Here is a 27,349-nt window from a genome sequence, read left to right on the forward strand (position 1 = left end):
TCTTTTGCAGTGAATATTTGATGAGCAGGTCTCCCGCTGTGCCGGGGAGAGCCGTGCTGGTGGTGCTGGCGGTCTTCTGCCGCGTCCATGCCTCGTTGGAGGGTCCGGTCCAGCCAGGACCCCCAGGTGAGTAAACCGGCTCAGGGAGCCCACCCCCGGCCATCTATGGCAATTTTCAGGGGCCCGGTCCCACCCAGGCCCCTTGCACAACATGCTTCTTCCGGGTTCCCAGTCCCACCTGGGACCCCCTCCTACCTCCTTTGTTGGAGGGCGGCTTGGGGAGCCCACCCCCGGCTATCCCCTGCTTTCCCCCGGCCGGCCAGCACCCTCGCGTGCTGCCGCGGGAGCTGGCCACACAGTTCTGGTCTGCGGACGCACGAGACTCCGCCGGCTTCTCATGCCCACGGGGGTTGCGACTGCGCTCCCGCAACCTTCGTCCGCTTCGGGGCACAGGGATGGGGTCCCGGGCCCCTCACCTGCTTCACGGGGAGCGCGCCGGCGCTCCCTGATTGGCTCCTCTCCGGGGCCCGTGGATGGGGTGCCGGGACCCTCCTCCTCCTTCATGCTCCCCTGCTTGCGCTTCTTCGCCGGGGGCCAGGGTGGGCTCCTGGCCCTTCCGTAGGGGAAATCTTCACGAGGAGCACAATGGCGCTCCCCAGCTTTGCTTCGGGGCCCGGGGATGGGGTCCCGGGCCCCTAAAGACCTCTTCGCGGGTAGTGCGACGGCGCTCCCCGCCTCCTCCATCACACATGGGGCCCGGAGTTGGGATCCCGGGCCCCTCCCCCTGCAACTCTTCTCAGTTTTCAGCAGGGGCCAGAGTGCGCTCCTGGCACCCCGCGGGGCACCTTCACAAGGTGCGCGATGGGGCACCCTGGTTTTACTTCGTTGGGGGTAGCCCCCAGGACATGACCCTCCCCGGGGGCCATTACAGACCGACAGCAGAGCCCCACGTGCTTCGTTGCCGGTCTCAGGAAAAGTCAATGGTCGCCTACCATCCGGGGTCATATCTCAGCCCCTGGGGGTCCGATCTTTTCCATTTTCGCGTCTCCTTGCTCCTGGTGGCGCTCCCCAGCTACTGGGAGCACTCTCCCTCACTCTCCTCGTCTTCAAGAGGGTGCACTCTGCAGGGAGCGTCTTCACTGGCTCTCTGTGCCAGCCTTTCACCTGGCTCTCCTGGGCATCTCTTCTCCCTGCGCAGAGGCCCCTGCTTCTGCGCACCGATCCTGGACTCTTCTCCTGGTGCTGTTCAGGGCCCTGGGGGCAGTCAGGGGGTTCCTCCTTCCAACTGCCCATTGCCAGGCTCCAGCACCTTCTGCCTCAGCAGACCACACCCCAGAGAGACCTTCTCTTCCTGTGGAAGCACTTTTTAAAAGTTGAGTAGGGGCTGGTAGGAAGTCTCTGTTTGTCCTATCAAGCAGCGACATCACTTCCCAGCCCCTGCTCCCTCCTTCTTGTCCAGCCTCTGGGTTTGTTCAAAATGGCATCGTCCAGGGTCTCTGGCCACATGGTCTCTGAAAAAGCCCCTTCCCCCTCGCTGCCTTCCCTCCTTGGTGCAGCCTTGTGCCTGGCACCCAGCGATAGCTGCTGATGGATGAGCCTGTAGCCCCACCCATCTTATCTTCCTGAAGAGGAGGCCTTAGCTTGTGGAAGAAAGGTTATCAATCCAACCTGCTGAGGTCAGCCCTCAACCATTGTCTGGTTATGTCTGGCTCAGAGAAATATGACAGTCCTGGATGAACCAAAACTAGTACAAATATGACTTTGGACTCTGCAGAATACTCTTTCTCACGTCCGTTACAGGAGACTTTAGTGCGTGTCTGGAATCTGTAGGCCTTATGAAAGTTACTCTAGCCCATGGGCTCCACATCCCCAAAGGGAAATAATGAAGTGAAAAACAGTAAAAACACACTGACTTTCCCTTGGCATGTTTCTTCCCAGTGTATAAAGCCTATTCCACGTCACCACCCCATTCTGCATAAGTCCTGCCACACCAGTCTATCTGCACCTGCTCCTTGGCTGCGCACGCTAGGAATCTTTCCCCTGCACAGCCCCTACACATGTGCACACGCATGTACACGTGTCTGCATGTAACCAGTCCGGTGTCCGTTACTCCAGCTGCTGCGCAGTGGCCTGGTCAAGCGAGGGGGACACCAGTAAAATCCACATGCAGTCTCTTTCATCCTGAGTTTACTGTGGGTGAGTCCCAACTTATGAGGCTCCCCCACACTAAAAGTTCAACAATTAGGTGCTCATGAAGCGAAGAATCCGGGTAGCTCATAGTGTCAGACCACCTTCTAACAGTACAGTAAAGATTAAACCATTTTATTTAGCTGATTTATACATGTTTTACATGCATTTACAGACTTTTGAGATGTACCATGCTGAATCTACACACATAGCTGCTACTGTCTGTAAAGAGGATTAATGTATTTAATTGTGGTAGAATAGCTAGACCTATACGGTCAGGAAAATAATAAGCATTGGCAAAGACAATAGGTCGCGCCCATGCAAGAGCTACTGGCTTTTCCAATGTGTTTTAACCACTTTATACACCAGCGTGGCTAAATGTTAGTGGCATAGAGAAGAGTGGCGTGGAGTGGTGTATATTGGAATGGCAAACAGCAGACTAAAGCGCATTGGCATAGTGTTGTGTATTGGAGTGGCATGGAGTCGCGTAGAGTGGTGTACAGTGGAGAGGCATTGAATAGAGTGCACTGGAGTAGAGTGTTGTAGAGTATAATGGCGTACAGTGCAGTACAGTAGAGGGGCATAAAATTCAGTGGCGCAGAATGCAGCTTCACAGATTAGAGTGTTGCATAGTAGAGTGCAGTGGTGTAGTGGTGCAGAGTAGAGTGGCGTAGAATACAGAGGCTTGGTATGAAGTTGTGCAGAGTACAGGGCATATAGTATGGTAATGTAGAGTGGTACAGAGTAGAGTATAGAGCCGCAGAGTAGTGGTATAGATTGCAGTAGTGCAGAGTAGAGTGGCGTAGAGTGCAATGTAGCAGAGTAGAGTGCAGTGGTGTAGACTGTAGAGTGCATTGGCGATGAATAGTGGCGTAGAGTGGTGCCGCGTGCAGTAGCACTGGGTGGTGCAGAGTAGAGTGCAGTGTCATACAGTGGTGTTGCGTAGAGTAGAATGGACTGGTGTAGAGTGCATTGGTATAGAGTTGCTGAGAATATTGGCACAGAGTGCAGCGGCATAGAATTCGGCAGGGTACAATGCCGTGTCGTAGAATGTAGAGGTGTATATTAGAGTGGTGCATAGAGTGAAGTCATGTAGAGTAGAGTGGTGAAGTGGCATAGAGAAGAGTGTCAGACAAGAGTGGAGTAGAGTGGCAGAGAGTGCATTGGCGTAGAGTGGTGCAGACTGCAGTGACAGAGTGCAGTGGAGTAGAGTAGAGTAGAGTGATGGGGAGTAGAGTGGCATAGAGTGCATTGCCCAAAAATGCAGCAGTGGAGAGTAGAATGGCGTGAAGTTCGATGGCGTAGAGTTCAGTGAAAGAGTGCAGTTTTTCAGAGCAGAACTGTGCAGAGTGACGTAGAGTGCAGTGGCGCGGGATAGAAAGAAAGTGGCATAGAAAAGAGTGGCGTGGAGTGTTGGAGAATGGAAGAAAGTAGCGCAGAGTGCAGTGGCTTAGAGTAGATTGTTTCGGAGTAGAGTGGAGTGGTGCAGGGGAGTGTGCACTAGAGTGTAATGCATAGAGAAAAGTGGTGTACAGTGCAGTAGCAGAAAGTATAGTGGGGCAGAGTAGATTAGAGTTGTGTGAGGTGGATTGCATAGAGTGTAGGGCCACAGAGTAGAATGGTACAGCGTAGAGTGCATTGGCATAGAGTGCATTGGATCAGAGTGTATTGGCATAGACAGCAGTGTTGCAGAGTGGCATAGATTAAAGTGGTGTAGAGTTGAGTTGTGCAGAGTAGAGTAGAGTGATGTAGAGTAGAGTGGTGGTGAGTGCATTGGCATAGAGTAGAGTGGTGCAAATTAGAAAGGGTGCAGAATGGAGTATACATAGTGTGGAAGCACACTGCTATTACATATAACACATTTTCATTTGAAATGACAAATATATGCTACTTTTTTGTTACGAAAGTGTAAACTATCTACAGATCCTTTCCTCCAGGTTCGGCCCATCCTAGTCCTATACACACACACCCCTACCACCCACATTCTCACAGCCTTTCCCTCGGTCTCTCAAGATGAGTTTGTATGCTATGCAGCAAAGTCAAATCTGGCTCACCTGCAGACCCTCTTAAGCCTAACCAGTTCCTGAACTCGCTGCCTGTTCTCTTGACACCTCTGTGCCAGGTGGTTAATGCCTCGCTCTCCACCGCTGTGGTCCCTAGGCTGTGGAAACAGGCTATGGTGGTCCCCCTTCTTAAAAAACCTTCACTGGATCCAGTCAAATTGGAAAAACGTCCGATTTCTCTTCTACCTTGGGCGGCTAAGATTACAGAGGCACATATTAATTCCACTGTAACGACATTTCTGGACAGGCACGGTATCCTGGATCTCCACAGAATGTTTTTCACCCAGGTCACAGCACTGAGACTGCTCTCCTTGCTGTGTCCGAACATCTGCGGACCGTCCTGGATGCTGGGAAGACAACGGCACTGATTCTGTTGGATCTCAGCACTGCATTCAATACGGTCTCCCACCAGATTCTGTTACTGCGTCTGGCAGAGGCCGGACTCGTCGGTTCAGCTTTAGAGTGGGTTAGATATTTCCTCTCTTGAGAGAACATTTCAAGTGACCGCTCCGCATTTTCTCTCTCGTGCCCACTCTATCAGACAGGGTGTGCCGCAAGGCTCTGCTCTGAGTCCCGCTCTGTTCAATCTGTATGTTCAACCTTTGGCTGTGGTGGCCAGGGATTGGGGTCTTTTCATTGTCTCCTATGCTGACGACACGCAATTGGTGGTGGTCCTCTCCGCCGACACTACACGCGATGCTCCCAAGTTTAAGAACGGTTTGGCGGCAGTTGCATAGGGGATGACCGCCAACTGCCTCCAGCTCAACGCCAATAAATTTGAGGTGTTGCTGGTGGGGAGAGACCAGAATTCTGGAGTGAGCACTGGTGGCCGGATAGTCTTGAATGTCCACCCACCCCTAAGTTGGTGGTAAAAAATGTGGGAATGTGGATGGACTCAACCTTCAGTTTTCAGGCTCACACCAAGAAAGTGGCTGGTACGTGTTTTGGCATACTTCGGGTTTTGAAACCCCTGCTGGGGTATTTTGACCAGTCCACTCGACAAAACAATTGTCCAAGCGGCTATCTTGTCAAGACTGGACTATGCCAGTTCACTCTACTTGGGGGGCTAATAAGGCGGAGGTCAACGTTTGCAAAGAGTCCAAAATGCGGCAGCCAGAGCCCTGCTTGGGCTCCCTAGAAGCTGCACAACAACCGGAGCCATTCGACGATTTCCCTGGCTACCTATGGCCAAGCGTATCGAGTTCTAGGCCCTTTGTTTGGCCTTTAAAATTCTGAAGACCTCCTCCGCGGGGATCGTGGCCAATCTGTTAGTGCCTTATACCCCTCGGCGCACCTTGGGCTCTACGAGGTAATGCATGGACACCGTACCTTAGGTGAAACCTGTACATGCCGGTGGACTGTTGTTTCGTAGCCTAGCGGCTAAACTTTGGAATTCCCTTCCTTCCCAGATTCGCTGTTTGGACAACCATCTGATGTTTCGGAAGGCTATCAAAACCTACCTTTTCCACCCGGCTTAGGTCTTTGCCTCTGTGTCTTGCTGCTCACAGCACCGGGACGCCTCTTTGCTGAGTAAGCTGTTGCGCTATATAAGATGGGTTAACATACCATAACATATTTCCAAGAGATACAGTTTTACAAATAAAACTATACAATGTACAAATCCTTGCACAAGATCCTCTCACTTTGAAGTCAGAGAAAGAAAAGTAAACACCAAGCTCCCTGAGAGGCAGAGCATGACATTTGACCTCGGTCTCTGAATGCACAGCAAATGTGACAAGATAAGAACAAGATTTACAGGCTTGTTTACAGAAAGGAGCACTCATGGAAGAATACAAGGAGCGGTAGTGTGAAAAGGCTTTGCTCTTTGGGAGGGACGAAGCCAGAAAATGTGAGTTGCAATCCAGAAAGCCAATGGTAAGGAACAGGTGGAATGCATTCCCAGAGATGCTTTCTGAATGTCCCCAACAGGTCTTTACTATGCCAGACTGCTGCGCTATCTGGGAGGCTTCAAACTTAAAAGGAGGGGCTCTGACAAAACATACTCCTTATGGAACATTATATTATATATACATACACATTCTGGGATTTCTCAGCTTTAACCCGTGATTATTTTCAGGCTATGTCCAGAAACCATACATGTATCATTGTGCACCATTAGCCTACTTTTAGTTTGAAAAGGACTGAAAGGCTGTCCCTTCAGTCAACCTCACCATTTCTCAGTTTGTCCCTACTGGAGCCTTGGGTATCGCGAAGTGTCATCCGTTAGGATTGGCAGAGATACAGGGCGATCCTAAAGCTTTATGCAAACACAACGGCCTCCAGGGAATTCCTCAAGTCACTGGAAGTTACAACAGCGGTAGGGAGGACGGTGGCAGTGTCTCTCCCAATCCGCTTCTCGCAAACAGACAGACAACGAAGAGCTTTACTCGATGGTGCCAAACTTTTTAATAAATATATATATATATATATATATATATATATATATATATATATATATATATATATATATATATATATATTTTTTTTTTTTTTTTTAAACCTTTATTTTGGAAAAAGAATACAGATACAGACCTACAACCATCAAGGCCGGCCAGTCATATGAAATAGCAAGAATCAGATCAATACACAGCTCATCAGCCGACAGCCCGAGGGTTCGGCAGCGTAACAGTATGGTGGGATTCGGAGCAGTTGGCAGATGAGGATAAAGAAAAGGTTTTCGTGTTTTATTACATACAAACAACAAAAAAAACATAAGAAAAAGAATAGAGGCAAAAGTATCAATAGTAGGCCTGCAATGTACGATAGGGGGGAGACAAACGAAAAGCAAGCATCAAACAGTAGTAGAGGCGGGGAGCGGGGACCAAGAGTGAATAGCACTTTACAAAGAACAGAAAATCAAATCACTGGAACGTACAGTCCAGGAGATCTCGGAAGGTCCGGGGGCTCAGCAAAGAGAGGGTCACAGATCTCTCCACGGTACGAATTCCACTGATCCCAAATCCTCCCCCACTTCTTGGGCCTACCTCGGGAGATGTACACAATTTTTTCCCTAAACATGCACCAATTCATGTTCTCCTCCCAGGTCGATACCAATGGTGCCCTATGAGACCTCCAGAGTTGAGCGATATCTCTCTTTGCAATCATGTTGCCCAGCGTGACCCATTGAGTCTGAGCAACGGTACAGTCATTTGGTTCCCAAACATTCAGCAAACAGCGTCTGGCCTCGGGGAGTAACCCGACACCCGTCACTTCTCCCATCACCGCATGCACACGATTCCAAAAAACCACGACCGCCGGGCATTCCCATATAATGTGGAGGAAGGTAGCAAGCAAACCACATCCACGCCGACATAACCCATCCACAGAATAACCCATATGGATCAAACGTGGACCCGTGACATAGATACGATGTAGAATCTTGAGCTGCACTAATCTGAGACGCGCCGGAATAGCGACTTCTTTCGGGGAGGAGATTGCAGCCTGCCAGTCTTCATCATCTAATTCTAGACCGTCACCAGTCCATGCCTCTCGTAGCTGTACAAGAAGGTCCGAACGGGCATTAATAAGTTTTTTATATATGAGGGAGATAGTGCTGTCAGGGACATGTCCATCCAGCACTCTATCTTCCAGGGGAGAAGACTCAGGGATCGAAGTACCAACAGGGAAAACCGAAGCAAGTGCATGGCGGACCTGAAGATATCGGAAATATTCCCTATCACTCAGCTTATATTCCTGTTTCAGCTCATCAAAAGTTTTGACTCTGTCAACGGCCTAAAGATCACCCACTTTGCTAATACCGATAAGGTCCAATCTATCGAATCCCCTCGAGGACCACAAACCACCCAGTCTCTCAGCTGCATACAGGGGAGCCGCCCTAGTCAGTTTATCCGTCCAGCCCGTGGCCGATGTTGCACTATTTCCAAAACAATTGAGGATGTTGCACTATCCCATACACGTATCGCCACCGCAGTAGGGCCCGTCAGACTGCTCCTGGCGGTCCTGGAGTATAGCTCTCTATTATAATCGCCCCCCGGTAATTGCCACCTATCCATATCATAGGCGGGATTAGGAACAGGACCATACATGGCATGGTTAATAGCAGCCAACTGTGACGCCCAATAATAATGCTTAACATTCGGCAAAGCTATACCACCGTCATACCATGGCAAAGTCAATTTCGCCAATGCTATACGCGGCCGTCCACCCCAGACCAATTTCCTCTGAAGGCCCACGATTTCACGGAAATAGGCGGCCGGAAGCAAATCGAGCGTGTTCTGGATGACGTACAGGAATCGGGGAAGAGACATCATTTTAAACAGGGCCGCTCTCCCTAAAGGAGACAGGGGCAATCCACATCATGCCACTACATCCGACCGAAGTCGGGCAAGCGGAGGCAGTAGATTCCGCTCAAATCGTACCCTGGGGTCCATAGAAATGTAGATCCCCAAGTACTTGAACCCACCACTGAACACAGGTATAGGGCAGAAACGGGGCAAAGACGGTTGTCCACCCGCAAGCGGGTAAATACAGGATTTAGCCCAGTTGATAACCAAACCAGAGTTCTTCCCGAAAGAGCGCAGGACGTCAAACAGAACACCCAATGACTTACGGGGAGAAGTAAGGTATAACAGTATATCGTTGGCATAAAGCGACACCCGATCCTCGAAGGTAGGGGACCACCGTATGCCCCTGAGCGAGGGCTCCCAGCGGAGCCATGCGGCAAGGGGTTCAAGAGCGAGCGCAAAGAGAAGAGGCGACAGAGGGCAGCCCTGCCGCGTGCCACGCCCAAGGACAAAAGGGTCAGAGGCCCGTCCATTAACCACCACCTGTGCCAGCGGTTGCTCATATAAAAGCCTAACCCACCCGATAAACTTAGGACCAAAACCAAACTTGGCAAGGGCAGCCCACAAATAAGGCCATTCCACCGTGTCAAAGGCCATCGAGGCGTCAAGGGAGACCAAGATGGCCAGCTCCTCAAGAGACTCCGCCCTCGCCAGGGCACCATGGAGGCGTCTAAGATTAAGTGCGGTATTACGGTGGGGGATAAACCCGGACTGATCAGGGTGCACCAAATCGCCAATCACCGTAACCATTCGGCTCACCAAGATCTTAGCGAGAACCTTAGGCTCCACATTCAAAAGCGAGATCGGCCGATATGACGAACATTGTTCGCGAGGCTTTCCATCCTTATGGATGACCACAATGGATGCCAGTCTCTGATCCCGGGGAAGAAGCCCGAAATCTCGCGACGCCAAGAACATCCGACGAAGGTATGGCGCCATTTTGTCGGGGCACAGCTTATACAGCTCGACTGGCATACCGTTCGGGCCCGAGGCCTTTCCCGAGCGAAGCGCACGGATAGCGAGCGCTACTTCATCGGTAGAGAAATCCGCCTCCATAAGCTCCCTATCCGAGTCCGACAGACTAGGCAACGTTATATCTCGGAGCAACAGGTGCGAGTCCTCCTCGGGCCTGTCCGAGACCGACGCATAAACCTTCCGAAAGTGCTGGGCAAAGACCTCCACTATCTCAACAGGGTCCACCACTCGCACACCATCCACTCATTCAATCACGGGAACCACCCGGTTCAATCTATCCCTTCTGTCAAGCCAAACAATCAGTTTCCCCGCCTTGTCACCCACATCATATAGGCGCCCCTGCTGCTCACGATTCATCGCCTTAGCCGCATCAGTGACCAGAGCTCTGTATTCAGACTGTTTAAGCGCAAGGGAGTGCAAGCCACCAGGCGTAGTTCCAGACTCCATCCGCTCCTCCAACTCAGAGATATCATTTTCCAGACGTACCACCTCCATAGTTCTGCGCCTCCTTTCGCTGGCAATCAAAGAGAGAGTCTGACCCCGGTTTTATATGCCTCCCATAAAGAAACAGGGGAGGATACTGACCCTTCATTCTCAGCAAAATAGTAATCCATACATTTAACCACTTCCGTACCAATGTTGGGGTTACGAAGATGCCACGGATTAATAGGAGCGATCCGACCCCCGGACTCCAGCTGCACGTCAATAGCGAGCCAGAGTGGGGAGTGGTCCGAAATCCCCCTAGCCAAATGTCTAATTTCCCTCACTGAGACCATCTGTGCCGCCGGTATAAGGATGTAATCGAGTCGCGAGAGACTACCATGAGCCCCTGAACAAAAGGTGTATTGGAGCTGTCCAGGATGGAGCTGTCTCCAACAATCCGCTAATCCCAGTGTCCAAGAAATTCCCCAGCCATAACTGCGATACGGGGAGGGCTCTACGGGGACTACGATCCTCGTCTCCACTGACGACCGAATTAAAGTCGCCACCCACTACCAGCAAGCCATCGGGGAGTCCCAGGACCACCCAGCCCAAATCAGAAAACGTGGTGGACTGAAGACCAGGTGGAACATACACAGACAAAATGGAGATCGTCTTCCCCTCCCAGCGACCCACAACAGCGGCATAGCGGCCCCTATGATCTAGCACCTTATCATCCACTTCGAGGGGGAGGGAGTTTCTAACCAGGATACCAGCCCCCCTCGACCCAGTGGTGAATCCAGAGTGGGCCACCAAGCGGTAGCCTCGTCTATTCAATGCATGGCACGTATTTCCTACAAGATGCGTCTCCTGCAGTAAAACGATATCCGGGGATTGTCGCTTCAAGTATTGCAAAACTATCCCCCATTTTATCCTATCCCCAAGACCATTAACGTTCCAGCTCAGTACCCTCAGCCCCCTACCCCCCATCCCCGACAGGAACAAACAGTCCTCGCAGGCACAAATGATAAAAGAGCGACCAAATCGAAGCCTCGTAACAAGCAAACAAGAAAAGATCCCCCCACCACCCCCCAAGGAACCCTCAACACACAACCCCCCACCCTGCACCCCTGCGGTAGACCAAAAAGCCACCCTAACTTGCAGTGTGCCTGTCGCCCCATTAAACTAACCTACAAGAAGAGAGAGAAAAACGTCCCCTGAGGAGGAAGAGTCCCGAATCCCTCCACCCCCGGGTATCTACAACGTAGAAACATCGCAATCACAAAGCCACTGCAAAGCGTCCAACTAAATGGCTCGTCGGCACAGACTCACTACTCCTGTTCTTCCAAGCTGCCCTCGGCGCCCCTCGAGCTCTCCAGGCTGGAGTGTTGCGTCGGCAGGGCGTCAAGCCAGTCACTGGCCACCTCGGGCCGATCAAAGAAAAACGCACGTTCATTATGTTCAATCCTCAGGCGAGCCGGAAAAAGCATGGCGTATTTCAGTCCCATGTCCCTGAGACGTCTCTTCACCCCCGTAAAGCCCATACGTTGCTTCTGCACCGCCTGCGTGAAGTCCGGATAGAAACTGATCGACACGTTTTCAAACTTAGTGGGACCAGTGGTACGGGAGTCCTGCAGGATAGCGTCTCTGTCCGGGAAATTAAAAATCCTTGCTATTATGGGCCGCGGAGCGGCACCGAGCTTGGGCTTCCCACCTGGAATTCTGTGAGCACGCTCCACCGCAAAAAGATTACTAAGGGCCTTTGGTGCCAAGTGGTTCCGAATAAGATCCTCCACCAAAAGGTCCGTAGGCGAGTCTGTAGAGTTCTCCGGAACACCTACGATGCGGACGTTGTTGCGTCTGGCCCTGCTCTCGAAATCATCCAGCCGACGGGCGAACGAATCTCTGGCCATGCGAAGATCGCGGACCTCGGTCTGAAGATCCGAGACATCCGTAGTCAGGCTCGCTGTCTTGACGTCCAGGGATTTAACCCGTTCATTGGTTTTCCCCAAGTCCGTCCTGATAAGGTTGACCTCGATTGCCACCGTGTCCAACTTAGCGGCCAGAGTTTCATATTGCTGACCCATCGCAGTCTGGATACTGGCAATGGCGTCCATGACATCCGTCAGAGTCGGCTCTTCAGTCGCAGGAGCATCGTCACCAGACTCCCCCAGGGCCTTGCTCGGTCCACCCGGGGATACCTTCGGGCGGGTAAAGCGATCTATAGTCTGTGCCTGAACAGCCCCTCCACGATTCGGGCCTCGGGTGTTGTGCCTCTCAGAGTCCGTCCTGCCCGTCATGATGGGCGACGAGCTCCGACAGGACCTCTGGAATCTGGTCAAAATGATGCCCTCTACGACAAGCCTGTGATGGCAAGAGGTCGAGGAATGACAACCAGAGTGGAATTGACGGCCAGCAGCATCAATCAGGAGCGAGTTGGCGTCAACAGTGACCAAAATCGAAACCGAAAGTACCACAGGGGCAGCGGATGCCTCTCTCCAGCCGTTGTTGTTCAATTGCCACCTGGGTACCTCGGGAACTCAATCACCCGGATGGCCTCTCCCATAGGCCTCAAAGTATGAGGAGCAGCAAGTCCGGCTCCCGGTGGCCAAATCGAGTTTTAGAAAAAGCGTTTGATATCAGCAGGGCATCAGCAAAAAATACCCGTCGTCCAAATCAGGATTTGTTCCAGGATAGATGAGGGTGGCGGAAGGGGTCTCGGGAGCTCTCTGCTCACGCGTCCATCTTGGATCCGCACGTAGCTCCTCCTCCACTTTTTAATATTTTAAAAACGCTTACTGCAAGGTGACAAATTTGTGTGTTACTGCTTTTAGATAAAGACCTCTGTGCCATACGGGAATATTAAAGGGGGTCCTGGCACTCACCACATAGGGAAGCGTCTGCTCAGTGTTCACTCCTGCCCGCCCCGGTCCGACTCGGTAGCCAGTACCGTAGAGCGGAGGGTGGGACAGGGAGAGCCAGGTACTTCCGCCCTATCACTGGAGCGGTTACCGCTCTAGTTGCTGCAAGTGAAGGGCTATTTAGCCCTCGTGTTTTTACGAGCGCGCAGCGAGAGTGTCGAAAACGCGCCGAAGACAAGCCAAAGAGAAGCCCGTCTGCGCCTGTCCGCGACCCGACGGGGCCAGGGGCCATGAACCCTGATCTTCCGGACTGGGAGAATATCGCACCTAGGCATGTCAGGTATTCGACCCAGGAACTTTCAGACTTACGGACTGCCCCTTTACAAAGGTTGCGCTAGGGAGGCTTGGCCATGTCCGGAAGGTCCATTTTCCTGCCGGCATGGTCAGTTTCAGACCTCCTATGTCAATCAGTCCTCAGTCCCCCCCCCCCTCTGGTTACTACACATATACCGAAAGGGTGGAAGAGCCTGCTTTGCAATGTTAGGTCCCTGCCAAAACATCACACAGAGGTTTGGGATCTTATTTCCACTGTGCAACCTGAGCTGTGCTTTTTGACGGAGACGTGGCTGAAGCCCCACTCTGTCCCTGCAATCACTCTGGGTATTTCAGAAGGATATAAAATTGTGAGATTGGACAGACCTATTAAAACTGGCGGAGGTATCGCCATAGTTTATAAAAGTGGGATAACTGTTTCCATACTGGATAGCAGCTGTTCCGCCAATATGGAACTAATGATCTTTAGGATCAATACTTCCACAAAGGCTAGTTGGAGAGGGGCCTTGGTCTACCGCCCTCCGGGCCCTTGTATGACCTTTGCCATCTCATTAGTCGAAGCATTGGCCCCGCACATTAAATCTGGCAATGACTTCTTATTGCTGGGGGACTCTAATGTGCATAGTGATCTGGTCGACAATGCAGAGGCTCAGTCCCTTCTAGCTGATCTATCACTATTAGGATTAACACAGCATTATAAGGGCCCCACCCACTCTGCCGCCCACACACTAGACATGAATCTGTCCAACTCCTCCATGATTGAGTGTAATCCTCCTACACAGGTGAACTAGACCGATCATTTTGTAATCGAATTCGCCATGCTTGGCATGACCAAACTTAGTAAACGGCCCCCACCTCCCCCCCTGTTGCGTAGACAGTGGTATAAAATATCTCAGGAAGGTCTTTCAGGAGACATTTGTTGAACCCCGAATTACAGCTTCTGATAATATTGAGCTGGCATTATCTAAATATAATCTTGCCACCTCCACCGCGGTGGACGCCATAGATCCCATGAAACTATGCAAGCTGCGCCCCACACAACGGCAGGAAGTCTGGTTTACTGACCAATTACGCTCCCACAAACAGGCCTGCAGGAAGCTAGAAAAGACTTGGAGATCATCCCATTCTGAGATTGCTAAAAAACGCTATTACATCGCCTTGGCTTCATATCATAAGAACATCAGACTGGCCCGAAAGAACTTTATTGCCTCACAATTTACCAAGGCGGGCACGCCCCCAAGGTTTTGTATCGGATTCTCCAATCTTTTACCAAACCTACGGCCTGAGAGAGCCTTGACCTGTCTTCACAACAATTATGTGATGATATTTCTCTATACTTTACCAACAAGATAGACATGATTTATGATAAAATCATTAATACGAGTCTCCCCACGAGCTGTCCCTTGTTGCCATCTCAGAAGAGTAGGGCCGCTAATTCCATCAGGCTCACTGAGTTCCCTGCTGCCTCTCTGGGTGAGGTGGAGACTCTTATTGGTCAAATCAAGAGTGGATCCCCATCAGATCACTCAGTCCTATGATCCAGTCCTTTGTCAACCTTTTTTTTTTTTTTTTTTTTTTTTTTAAGTTCAAGACGTTTATTAAGTGCTGTCAAGGGTACACAGCGTAATGCCTACAACCCGGAGGCTGGCCGCCATCGGTGCAATCAGCAGTAATAATAAAGACAATCATAAATCAGCATAAGCAGTTCTATAGAGATAAAACATCGGCTGATGGACAAGTACAAATGTGTTATAAGCATATCAATTCGTCTTGCATTTTGTAAACATTTGGTAGTAACGTAAACTTGTGCAATCACCCAGTCCGATAAAGAGAGGGGCATGTGTGCAGCCGAATGGCGTGACTACATCCAACGCCAGCATGAGATGTGATTGAGAAAGGGGGTAGCAAAGTCATATCATGCAGTACATGGAATGAGGTACACAAGTAGGCCGTACTTAGTCATCATGCCGTGTGAGCTGACCAGCGGATCCCCTACGGCTAAAGCAAAGAGTAGTTAACACCATAACACCACCCACCGAAGTAAGTCAACAAGTGGGGCAGCGAAGGGGCACAATGATTGGGGGCACGGGGTGAGGGGGGAGGGGGGAAGGGGGCTACGACAGCAGCAACGGAACTCACAGCTACTTGATATATCCCTACATCCTCTCAAGTTAAGTGATCATCAACGCAACTTCCCAGAATCCAAACCTTAATCCTCACCAGCCAGCGGGGATTCGGTAATCAAATAGCAATGTAATGGGGCCCATATGTCAGTGGGTCTGGAAGTGGGGGGTAGCAGTTCAGCGTAAATGTGTAATTGTTCCTGGCAGTACACCATGTCCCGCATCCACTCCTTAAATTTGGGCGCCCTTCCTCTTCCCCACCTGCAGGCTACTCTACGTTTGGCCAATAGCAGGGCCATCACCACGTATTTGCGGTGGGCCGCCTGGAGTGGTTCGACATAGCCCAGCAGAGCCAACACCGGGGACGGCTCCACTGTCACATCTATCATCTTGGAGAGTGCCCGAAAGACCTAATCCCAGTAGTGGTGTACATGAGCACAGTCCCACGCAAGATGCAGGAAATCTGCCCCTGGAGCCCCGCACCTGTCACATGTGTCAGTAGAGCGCAGCTGAAATCTATGCAGACGCGCAGGCGTATAATATAATCTGTGAACGAATTTATAGTGTATAATCCTGTACCTACTGCTGGAGGAAATGCGTTCTGTTTGCTGCAGACAAAATGTCCATTGTGTATCCGTAAGGGGTACGGATAACTCCTGGTCCCACCGCTCCCTAGCAGGCAACGTAGCGTAGTCCACATTGGCGCGGACCGATCTATAAAGCGTGGAGACAAGCCTGTTGGGGTTATCAAGTTGAAGTATATGTTGTAAAGGGAGTAATACAGGAGGTTCGTGTGGGAAATCAGGTGTAATAGCCTGCAAACCATGTCTGAGTCGTATATAATAAAAGACTTCTAGTGGCGTCGGTTGTATCCCTTCATAGAGCTGGTCCTTGGTGCGGAAAGTACCATCTCTGTACAGGTCGCCCCACGTGTGAACATGGAGTTTTGTCAATAGCTTTTGAAAGCCAGCTTCCTGTAATAGTGGCAGTTGTGGGTGGTACGATAGGGGCAGTAGGGGGCGTATATCAGCTGTAAATCAAGTTTTGAACTAATAGTATTCCACGCCGTTACTGTACTGAGGACTGTGTTTGGGGTCTTGTCTCTACCCTCTACTGGGGAGAAAAGCGCTCCCTCGATCGGCGTCGGGTGCGCTAGCCAGTGTTCAGCCGCCAATTGTGGCATGTATTTAGGTTGTCGCACCCAGAAATAAGCGAAATGGGCCTGGGCAGTTCGATAGTAAAGCTCGAAATCAGGAACCCCGAAACCACCCTGCGAGTACGGCCTGGTGAGGACCTCCCATTTAAGCCTGGGCGTCTTCCCACCCCAAACCAGCCTGAGCAACTCCGAACACAGCAGCTTAAAAAAGAACGCACCAGGATGAAAAGGTATATTCAGAAATAAATACAGAAGTTGAGGGAGTATTACCATCTTGACTAGGGAGGCCCTCCCAGCCATGGACAGGGGAATGGTTATCCACCGGGAAATATTGTCACCGATTTTATCCATCACCTTGCCATAATTGGCACGAATGAGTGTCTCCCTATCCTTTTCTACTTGTATACCCAGGTATTTGAAGTCCCCCTCGCACTAGGTAAGTGGGTATTCCAATGGAAATTTATGTGTAGAGGCAGTGAGTGGGAAGATACACAATTTATTCCAGTTAATCTGCACTCCAGAGAGGGCCCCGAATCGGATAAGCTCTCTGAGCATGGGGTGCAGATTCTCATCCGGGCGGCGAACATAGAGTGTAATATCATCCGCATAAATTGAGATGAGAATCTGCCTCTGAAAACACCGTAGGGCGCGATCCCGATGATGTTGGCGAAGTTTAGCAGCGAGGGGTTCCGTGGCTATGGCAAACAGGAGCGGGGATAGGGGGCAACCCTGCCTAGTCCCCCTGGAGACAGGGAATTCTGGGGATAACTGCCCGTTAATAAGCACTCTGGCTACCGGACGTGTATACAGCAACCTGATCCAGGAGATGAAAATATTAGGAAAGCCCATACGCTCAAGCACACGGAATACATAATCCCACTCGAGGGAGTCGAACGCCTTAGTGGCATCCAAGAAGATGGCCGCCATTGGCAAGTCCTCATGGACAGAGTCATAGACCGAGAAGAAGGTGCGGAGGTTGTGTGACGTCGCTCTGCCTGGGACAAACCCAGCTTGATCCGGAAGTATGAGGTTCGGTAGTAGGAGACTTATGCGCGTCGCAATCAATTTAGCGAGGATCTTCACGTCGCAAGTTAATAGCGACAAGGGTCTATAGGAATCGCAGTGGGAAGCAGGCTTCCCAGGCTTAAGCAGGGACGTGATGAGAGCAGTTCTCATGGAAGCGGGGAGGTGACCAACCTCCAGCAGTCCCTTGTCAACCTTTCCCTTTCCGAGGGGCGGGTACCACAAGAGTGGAAGATGGATCAGGTGAGACCCATCCGTAAGAACTCCATCATCCCTTGGACGGAATTGTCCAACCTTCGACCCATATCCCTCCTTCCGTACCTGAGCAAACTAACTGAAAAGCACGTCAACATCCATCTGTCGAGCGAACTGGAGGTCTGGATTATTCCCAGTCTGGTTTCAGGCCAAACTATAGCACCGAATCAGCGCTCCTCTCGGTGACAGATGACATCCGAATGTCCCAGGATAAGGGGAATTCGATGATTTTGGTGCTATTGGATCTGTCAGCAGCGTTTGATACGATATCACACGACATTCTGCTCAGCCGTTTGGAAGAGGTGGGGCTTGAGGGTTTGGCGCTAGCCTGGATGAGGAGCTTTTTATCGGGTCATACACGGTGCGTTAGTATGGGCTCCGTCCAATCCGCATCTGTAGAGCTTACAAAGGAGGTGCCACAGGGTTCATGTTTGAGCCTTACACTCTAACATCTACGTGGCCCACCTGGCCAACCTCATGAGATCATACGGATTCATCCCAGTGTCATATGCCGATGACACTCAGCTCCTCTTCCCTTTTAAGTCACTTAGCTCGGTGGTGAAACAGTCCTTTTCAGAAGGCATGAAGGCGGTCTCGCAATGGATGGCCTCAAATTTCCTACAATGCAATGTAGGAAAGACGGAGGTAATGCTCTTTGGGAATGCCACACTGCTGTGGACGCCAGACTGGTGGCCCATAGATCTAGGCCCCGTCCCCAGCCCTAAGCAGGTGGTGAAAAACCTGGGTGTTCGGATAGACCAAGGTCTCTCTCTAGAATCAAACGTTTTTTATTGAGCAGCGACATAGCATTCAACACAGCTGGGCTGCCTACATCCATCGGCCGGCAGAGAATCTTCCGACAACCCATAAACACAGACATAGGGTCTACATCCCGGAGGGCGATCCGGCGAGGATAAACCAGTGGCCAAATGGGGCGGCCAAGTCTCGGACTGATACTGCATTTTGTAGAAAAGAAAACACAAACACTTAACATGAAAACAGAGGCCCACCCACCCCCTCCCACCACAAACCCCCTCCACCCCCCGCCACCCCACTCCGCATCAGCCTTGCCTGTGTCACCGTCTCTGGCCACACCCGCTTCCCTGCCCCCGCTAAACCCTCCCACTCTCCCTAGGAACCCGCCCTCACCGGTTCCAGCGGGATAAGCTGCAGGATTTGCAAGAATTTGGGGCATGTTACCTCTCGCAAATCTCGCAACAGTAAGTGTATGAATGGTTCCCACAGCTTCGCATAGGTCTCTCCCTTACCATCCACACAAAGCTAAAGCCTTTCCATACCCAGCAGTAGCCACAGTCGTCTAATCCAATCTCTCGGGTCAGGGGCATCAGGGGAACGCCACTGCGCAAGGATGACTAGGCGCGCGGCAAATAAAGCTAGGGCTATCTGCCTACCGCGCAGGGAACGCAAGGGGAACGCTTTAGGGTGTGGTAAGCCTAGCAGGACATGCTCCGGGGCCCTGGGAAATGTAATGCCGAATGCGTTGTCCACGTCATCCAGGACCGCCTGCCAATAGCGCACCAGTTTGGGGCAGTGCCAGAGCAAATGCGTAAGGGTGCCCGTCGCACCGCAGCCCCGCCAACAGAGACTCGGGCATCTGGGATTCCACGCGTGGATCCTGGCGGGGTAGGATACCAGTAGGATACCATTTTATAGGCAGATTCGGCTCCGCCCACATTAGTAGCAGTGTGATGGGCACGATAGTGCACCTTATCCCATTCCTTGTGAGTCAGCGGGCTGCCCAGCTCCGTTTCCCACCAAACCTGCGCTTTAGTGCGCGGTGTACGCGGATGCGCAAGAATCAATGCATAAAGTTCAGAGATGAGTCTGCGGTCGTCCTTCTTACAGACGACCCAGCGCTCTAGCTTCGTCATGGGACGGGACATGTTAGCCACGTTAGAGGGTAGTGTGACCCAGTGAGCGACCTGTGAATAAGGGAAAGCATCCGACTCAAGCAGATCAAAGTACTCTCGACGGAGAGAGGAGAACGGGATCAGCCCCTCCAAATTGAAGAGGTGGCCCACCCTCTTACAACCCTGTTCTCTCCAGCGTTGAAACACCGGCGAAGCGCATCCCGGGGAAACTCCGGGTTGTCCACAATTGGCGTCAAAGGCGACGGGAAGGTAGTCCAACCCTTTCCTGCGCGCCAGCCGATCCCAGATGTCCATTGTCGGGGAGGTGACCGGTGACGAGTACAAGCCCCAGGCCCTGTGTTTACGCAGGAGCCATAGCTCGCGCCAAATATTGCGGCCTGCCACAGTCTGGTCCATGAAGAGCCAATGCTTGCTGGACAGTGGCCTGTTCCACTCAAGGATGTAACGCAGGCACGACGCTTGGTAGTAAGCCTCTATGCAAGGAAAGCCCAGACCGCCCTCAGCACGGGGAGACGTAACCCGGGCGAACGTCACCCGTGGGCGCTTGTGATTCCACAAAAATGTGGTAAGCAGCTTCTGCAGTTTCTTCAGTTCCCCCGGTGGGGGCGTAAGGGCAACATCTGAAAGAGGTAGAGGGATGCGCGGGAGGATCGTCATCTTTATCGCCGCCAGGCGACCGAACCAGGCCAACTGCAACCGGGACCAATCGAGACCGATTTGGCTGTCTGTTCGATCAGAAACCGGTAATTAAGGGCAACAGTCTGAGGGATCGTGGGCGCCAAACGAATTCCCAGGTAAGGGATGTCCGTATGAACCCACTGGAAGTCGAAGTCTCTCTGCAGATCGCGGACCTCCGCCTCCGGCACAGAGATGTTGAGGATTTGGGATTTAAGGAAGTTGACCTTGAAGCCAGCCACCGACCCGAACTCCCGGAGCTCGTGGGAGAGGTGCCGTAGCGAAGAATGAGGTTGGGTGAGCGAAAGGATCACATCATCGGCATAAAGACTCACCTTGTGGTCTTCGGCGCCAAATCGAATTCCGTGGATGGCCACATTGTCTCGGAGGCGTTGAGCGAATGGCTTCATATAGAGCGCGAAGAGCAAGGGCGACAGGGGGCAACCCTGTCGCGTCCCGCGCGTGATGGGAAAATACTCAGACCGACAGCCATTGACTCTCACCGCCGCTCTCGTAATCCAAACAGCTGGGTCTTGTTTCCATATAATAGGGCTACTCCGAAGAGTGTTTCCCTTTCTACCAGATACAACCAGGAAAACCCTTGTTCAGGCTTTGGTGCTCAGCCGCCTGGATTATTGCAACGGACTATTGATTTCAGCAAATGATAGCCTACTTAGTAGGCTCCAGGTGGTACAAAATACGGCCGCAAGGTTAGTTCTAAATGCTCCACCTAGATCTCCATCACAACCTTTGCAAGAAAAACTCCATTGGTTGCCGATCCGCCAACGGATCAAATTCAAGACCTGCTGTGTTGTCCATAAGGGCATACAAGGCCTGGGCCCTGCGTATCTGGCGGATAAGTTTGCCCCTTACAACCCAGTACGTACCCTTCGTTCCAGTAATCAGTCCCTTCTTCAAATTCCCACCGTCAGAAGGGAAGGGCAAGACAGGGTGGAAAGGCCCTTTCCTATCTTGGACCATGCCTCTGGAATAAACTTCGAGTCCCTCAGGCATTGTACGGACCATTTGGTTTTTAGAAAACTGTTAAAGACTTTTCTGTTCCAATTTTAGCACCTTCCCTAGTTCTTTTGTCCTTCATTCTTGGTCTGTCTCTTGCAAGAGCGCAGAGATACTCCTACGGGAGTCGATTCTAGCGCGGTACAAACCCATAAATAAATAAATAAATGAGGTCATGTGACATTGCTCGTTACTCCTTGAAGGGACAGCTGGAATCATAAGCAACTGTGGAGACTGACTTTGGTTATGCTCTAACCTTTCAGGAGGTTCCATCTAAAAAGATATGGGTAGCAACCCACTCAATATTAATAAGCTGTAACACACATCAGTGCATTGGTGTTGATAGACCCAACAGGACTGCTGGAGCTTTCTCAGGATGGATGTCTGCTGTTCTGTGAACTCACCACTCACACCTGTGTCGTTCGTAAGCTAACCTAAATTGGATCATCAATAAACTTGTAACAGGCTTATCCACAAAATAGTTGTCTGCATTGTTTACTGTGTGTTATGAGCGTGTTTTCCAATATTATTCTTTTTGTCTACTGATTTGAAAAGTTGATCAAAATTGATTTTAATAACACTTTAGTGAGTGTTGGTCATATATTGAAATTATTGAAATATAGTAGAATTAAATGCATACAGTGACTTCACTGGCTATTGGAAAACTGTATAGATGATACCAATGAGAACCACTATTTATGAAGATTACACCCCAGCAGTGTGTTCATGTAAATAGGCGCCCACTCCTCTGTGGTAATTTCAAACCAATCCTGGGGTCAGCTCCCTCCCCACTGGAATTGGAGCCTACCTGAATGGGTGAACAAAGGAAGGGGCCTGTCCAGGTGTCATCTGACATCTGCCTATGACGGGGAAGCCCCTAAGAAGTCAATTAAGTTCCTGGCCACTGTACACAGTCATCCTGCCAGAGAAACAGAAACACCTCCCCACACCTAGACCTTTATGTCTCTTCTGGGGTCAGTTTTCACACCTCATTCAAATTGCTTGAGCACTCTGAGGGCTGTAGCTGGAGGCTCCTGCAAATTAGCCTCCAGTGGCGTTCAGCAAGGAAAGGATATCATTATTTGTTACAAATCTGACTTCGCTAGTCAATGGAGCTTTCAGTACATATTACAAAGAGTTTAAGAATGAAATGTCTAGTTGTTTTTTAGTCAAAGATAGCAGTATTAAAGGTAATAGAGCACCCCAGAGTTTCTCTATGGAACAGCCAGCCTAACCATAGTGAAAATACCTTTGCAGTAAGGAAATGCTTTGCATTAACTTCTACAAGTCCTACTATTAATTAGCATGCACCCATCTTTATGGGCTACAAGGCCTACTTAGGGTGATATATATATGTATATATATATATATGGTTCAGACCTGTCAAAAAGGCTTATTTTGCCAAGCGGGATTACAGATTTTAAACCGCCCCAGTCAGGCTACAATGGCAGGCCTGAAGATATGTTTGGTAGGGCCCAAGCTCTGGAACAACCTCCCAGCTGACCTCAGACAAACCGACAATCACTTCTCTTTCAGGAAGAAATTAAAAACTGTATTATTCCAGGAAGACTAAATACTTCTAAACATCAGTGTTCATCCACATTCTCTGTTCTATAGCAACTACTCCATCCTGCGAGCAAAGCGCGGAGATACCTCGCAAGGGGTCGATTCTTGCGCTATACAAGAACATAAAATAAAATAAAAATAAAATAAACTGCAATGGTAGTGAAAGCCACAAATAGTGCTGCCTATCAGTAGTAGCATTTAACTTACTAACCCTGCGTACACTTTGTACCACATTCTAGGGACTTATAGGTAAGTTAAAAATGAAAATTAGGGTTATGCTGATTTAACCATGCTTAATGCGGGATAAAATACACTTTATTCCTGGTCAGGGGGTGTAAAGTCCACTGAGTTCTACAGTCAGCAAAAACAGATTGTTTAAATTGTGAGTGTGAACCACATAAAAGGTGGCACTTCCTTTACACCATCCCTTTATAGGTCGAGCCTGGGTAGTGCATGCGCTGCTCTGCGAGGCATGCTGTGTTCAGGGATGGACTTTAGGCTCCGCTCACTCTCCGCCCACATATTCAATTGACTTTTGTTATTGTCCTTTCGAAACTGTGGATTTTCATTGGTCAATAGGCTTAGGCATCCCTCCTTAGTACCGCCTTGTCTCATTTTGTAACCTCCCAAGAGGACGCCAAAATGTTCCGTGTTGTTACTCGCTAGATTTTAATTACAGCCTCTGAGCACTATTTCCTTAAATGGTGACACGCTTTCCCACAACTCTTGAAATTTTGTTATCCACGGCACGCCACGCTCATACACTGGCTGCCGTGCCTTTTGTTTATTTGCAAAACCAAAGGGGATGATGGACGGAGTGTTGAAAATTGCAAGCACTCAACCCTAGTCAACTGATTTGGGTTTAATCCATCATCATGCTTTAGCTCCCTCTGCCACCCCAGTTCAAACATGGCCATATGCAAATCAGTCTGACCCTGTGCCTCACGGGAACAGTCCAGCCCGAACTGCCAAGCCATGTCTTCCCTGGACCAGAAACAAGCATCCTGGGACCGGTTTCTGGCTAATCAGCTGTCATCAGCCAGGCCAGGTTGAATCCAGTGGCAAAGTGAGTAAGGGACCCACGTCTGGGCATACCCTGCCAACTTAGGGCGTACAAAGCAAAACCAAAGTTTATTTGCGGCGCCGAACACAGGCGCATGTTTTTTTCTTTTTTTACTATTTTAGACCTTTTTCTGGGTTTTTTAACTGCCCCATGCCGCACTTTTACTTCAATGGCAGGCTCTCCTCTTTCCTTAGACAAGCCACGTGCAAGGAAATGGGCTCAACTGCCATTAAAGTAAAAACGCGGCATGGGGCGCATTTACCAAAACATTGTTTGTCAACTTGACCAACAAATGCTTTTTTTTTGTAAAAGTGCCCCATACTGCGCTTTCACTATAATGGCGGCTGCATCACTTTCTTTAGACGCGGCTCGTCTAAGGAAAGGGGCATGGCTGACATTGAAGTAAAAGTGCTGCATGACTGCTTTTACAAACAAGCAATTGCAATGCAATAGATCTCACATTTAAGAGAATTTCGTAAATGCGAGACCTATTGCATTGCAAATGCTTTTTAAAAATTTGGCTGAAGAATGAACTACATTGATCAGAAGTCGAAACTGTCACCCTACGCAGAAATGCGGCAAAGGTTCTGACGCCCTAAGCCATAGTGCAACAACACGAAGAGATGGTTGGGGCATTAAGAAATATAATAAGAAATGATCTAAAGCCACCCTAAACCTATCAATGATGCTCAATACATAACAAAAGGATCACTTTAACAGCATATTGAGGCATTGCGTCATAAACAAAATCATAATCAATCCCCAATACTTGCATTTTAAGAATCTAGAAAGCGATAAACACAATACCCAGTATGGAAATGTAATCACAGAAAGAAATTATTAACTTGCGGTTTATATCGAGCACAATTTAGACTGACACTCACTAATCAATCAATAAAGACATTTTTATTGGGTGTTTAATGATAAACATAAGTTACGCTACAAGTTCATCTCATCAGTATTGTGCATATTGATGTTAAATTTGAAAGTTTACTGCATTCAATAAGAAAATTGTATTCTTACTGTGTAATGGGTCAATATCTAACACAGAGTAGTTTGTGAACTACTGATAGCTCTCCAGCTACCTGTAAGTAATTCTTCTGTGTGCAACACAACCTGCTAAATTACACACTTTTCATTGGTTTAATTAATGTAAGCAGTGCTTTAAATGGGCCCGTATGGGCAGAGTACCTAAACTTCTTTCATATAGAAAAGGAGAATACAAACATTTCTCAGCAAGGCTGCAATACATTCAATGGGAGAGTATGGTTACTTCCCAAGAGCAAACAGGCACTGTCAAAAGTGAGTACTTGCACTTTTATATCTAATTGTAAGCACTGAGTGTAAGTATACTAACATTGAAAATCTTGTATTTGAGAGGAAAAGGTGTGCTTTTTCAGAAGCTGATGTTTGGAGAAAAATGGTTACATTTGCAAAATATATTTAAAGCCGATATATAAATGATCCATTATGTGGTGTTTGGGAAACTTTTTACACTGGTATTATGCAATTCTGTGGCTGCTGCCTTTTAAACATAATTATAGATTTATCGCATTTGCCACATAATTCATCACCGGCTGCATAATATTCTGACTTTAACAAAGAAAAATTATTTCTAATTAAACTACTTCAAAAGTTACTAAAAAACAGCAAAACAGTTGCTGTGTAGTGGAAGACTCTCTGCAAAGGTTAACTGGTCACATTTCTGTTGGTTATTGATATATTTGGGTGTTAAAACTGGTATTCATGGGATACAAACAATGACCAGACAGTGTTAACAAGTGTAAAAAAGAAACAATAATGAAATAATACTATCAGAAATTGTGCCGCATTACACCTCATACTTTGCCTTTTCATGCCGCATAGTTTACTTAGCCCTGCCACAAAATGTGGCCCTTCCCTACTACATAATTCCAGCTGCATTGCTTATTACTCATATTATTACCTTGGAGCCAGGGGCACGGCAGTGATACATTATCAACATAAAGACATTTCAATTTCATAAAGACGTTTACACATTACTGCTAACAACCCCGCCTGATGCAGTGAGGTGATCACTACCGACAATCTTGCATGCATGAGGTGGTTGGTACTAATGCAATCATGTCTGATATGGTCACAATAACAACACTAAAAATATTACTAGCAAGGTATACTTTTAATTTATCAAAAGTAGCTCTTAATACATAAGGGGTTGGAGACCCCTGGTCTAACACACCCAGTTAGGAGGTAGAAGTCAACCTGTCGGAAACCCTAAAGGGTAATTGATGATGCATAACATGGGTCACTCTGTGGCAAGTCTGGTATATTATTGTAAAAACATGTTTAGAAAAAAATCTTAAAATATACGCCAAAGTTGAAGTCGGTAAGTGGAAGGTTTTGAGGAAAAATGGGGGGTGGGGGCTGATTTGCCCCATTGACTTACATTGAAGCGGAGATTTTAGGTGGGATACCAATAAAATAAAGCCGTCTTGGGACTAAAAGCGGTGGTCTTCCCCTAAATCGGGCTTTTTGGCAGATATCTAATTCTGATTTAAGAGAAAAACGGAAAATGCATATTTGGAGAGAAAACCCACGTGACAGTGCACGGGGACAACGGGATTGGATGGAGGGGTTGCACCTAGAGGATATGCATTCACCTGTCGCTACTACAAAATACCACAGTTTCTTTTGAAGTATTAATCAATAATACAGGTGGCATATAGAATATTTGATGCAAAGAGGCAAAGTACCTCCTGAGAAATTGAATGTGGCGTGGAGGACTGTTCTGGAACAACGGCATGAGGTATGTATCTATGTTAGAAGGAGAAGCCTGCCCAATATAAAGTAGTGTGTGTTACCGCAGAGTAGGGAAAAGGGACGCTGGTTATGCTGCAGGGTAAGAGCTTTGCCTCGGCAGGGTAGAAACTCTGACTGGAAGCAATATTACTGCTACAGAAGGTCAAACCCGATCCCGCCCTATTCATCTTTGGAATCCGAAGAGTACATAAGAGACCCTCACTATTACCATTCCGTCCCTCCCACTCTTTTTTCCCGGGACTCACTTTTTCGTGAAACACGGCCTCCATGTTTGTTTCTCTTGGGAACGGGAATCGTCATCCTTCACGTGACCAAAAGCACATCCAATCAAATCTCTCAGGCGTTTCATAATCATGTGATTGCACTTCTGACTGCAGGTGGCCTTTCGGTCACGTGGCTCACACACAAAAATGAACTGACTGTTGGTACACCATTGACATAAAAGACGGGAAACGCTAGTGGAGGCAGCGCATGCTCCTGAAGTCTGACTCTGTGTGCTAGTGGCTGCCATCTTGGAAATAGGGATTGTTGGTGAGAAACATCACAATGACATTCATTAACAAGGTAAAATTGGTCATAGGCAACTACAGAAATATAAAAACTTATGTCGAGTGTCTTTTCGTAAGGGTGACCCTCG

General features: G+C 49.3%; 1 protein-coding gene across 2 annotated transcripts in view; it reads right to left on the reverse strand.

Annotated features, from left to right (window-relative positions):
* Window positions 1-27,076, reverse strand: part of ATXN3 (ataxin 3) — a 356,331-nt gene extending 329,255 nt beyond the window's left edge. For both annotated transcript variants that reach the window (XM_078660070.1, XM_078660071.1), the window contains exon 1: window positions 26,958-27,076. In XM_078660070.1, the coding sequence (XP_078516196.1) occupies window positions 26,958-26,981 (24 nt within the window). In that variant the 5' untranslated portion in view covers window positions 26,982-27,076. The remainder of the gene's footprint in view (window positions 1-26,957) is intronic.
* Between the last annotated feature and the right edge of the window lie 273 nt (window positions 27,077-27,349).

The sequence above is a fragment of the Lissotriton helveticus genome, chromosome 9 (genome assembly GCF_964261635.1).
Source record: "Lissotriton helveticus chromosome 9, aLisHel1.1, whole genome shotgun sequence".
In the NCBI taxonomy this organism is placed as follows: Eukaryota; Metazoa; Chordata; class Amphibia; order Caudata; family Salamandridae; genus Lissotriton; species Lissotriton helveticus.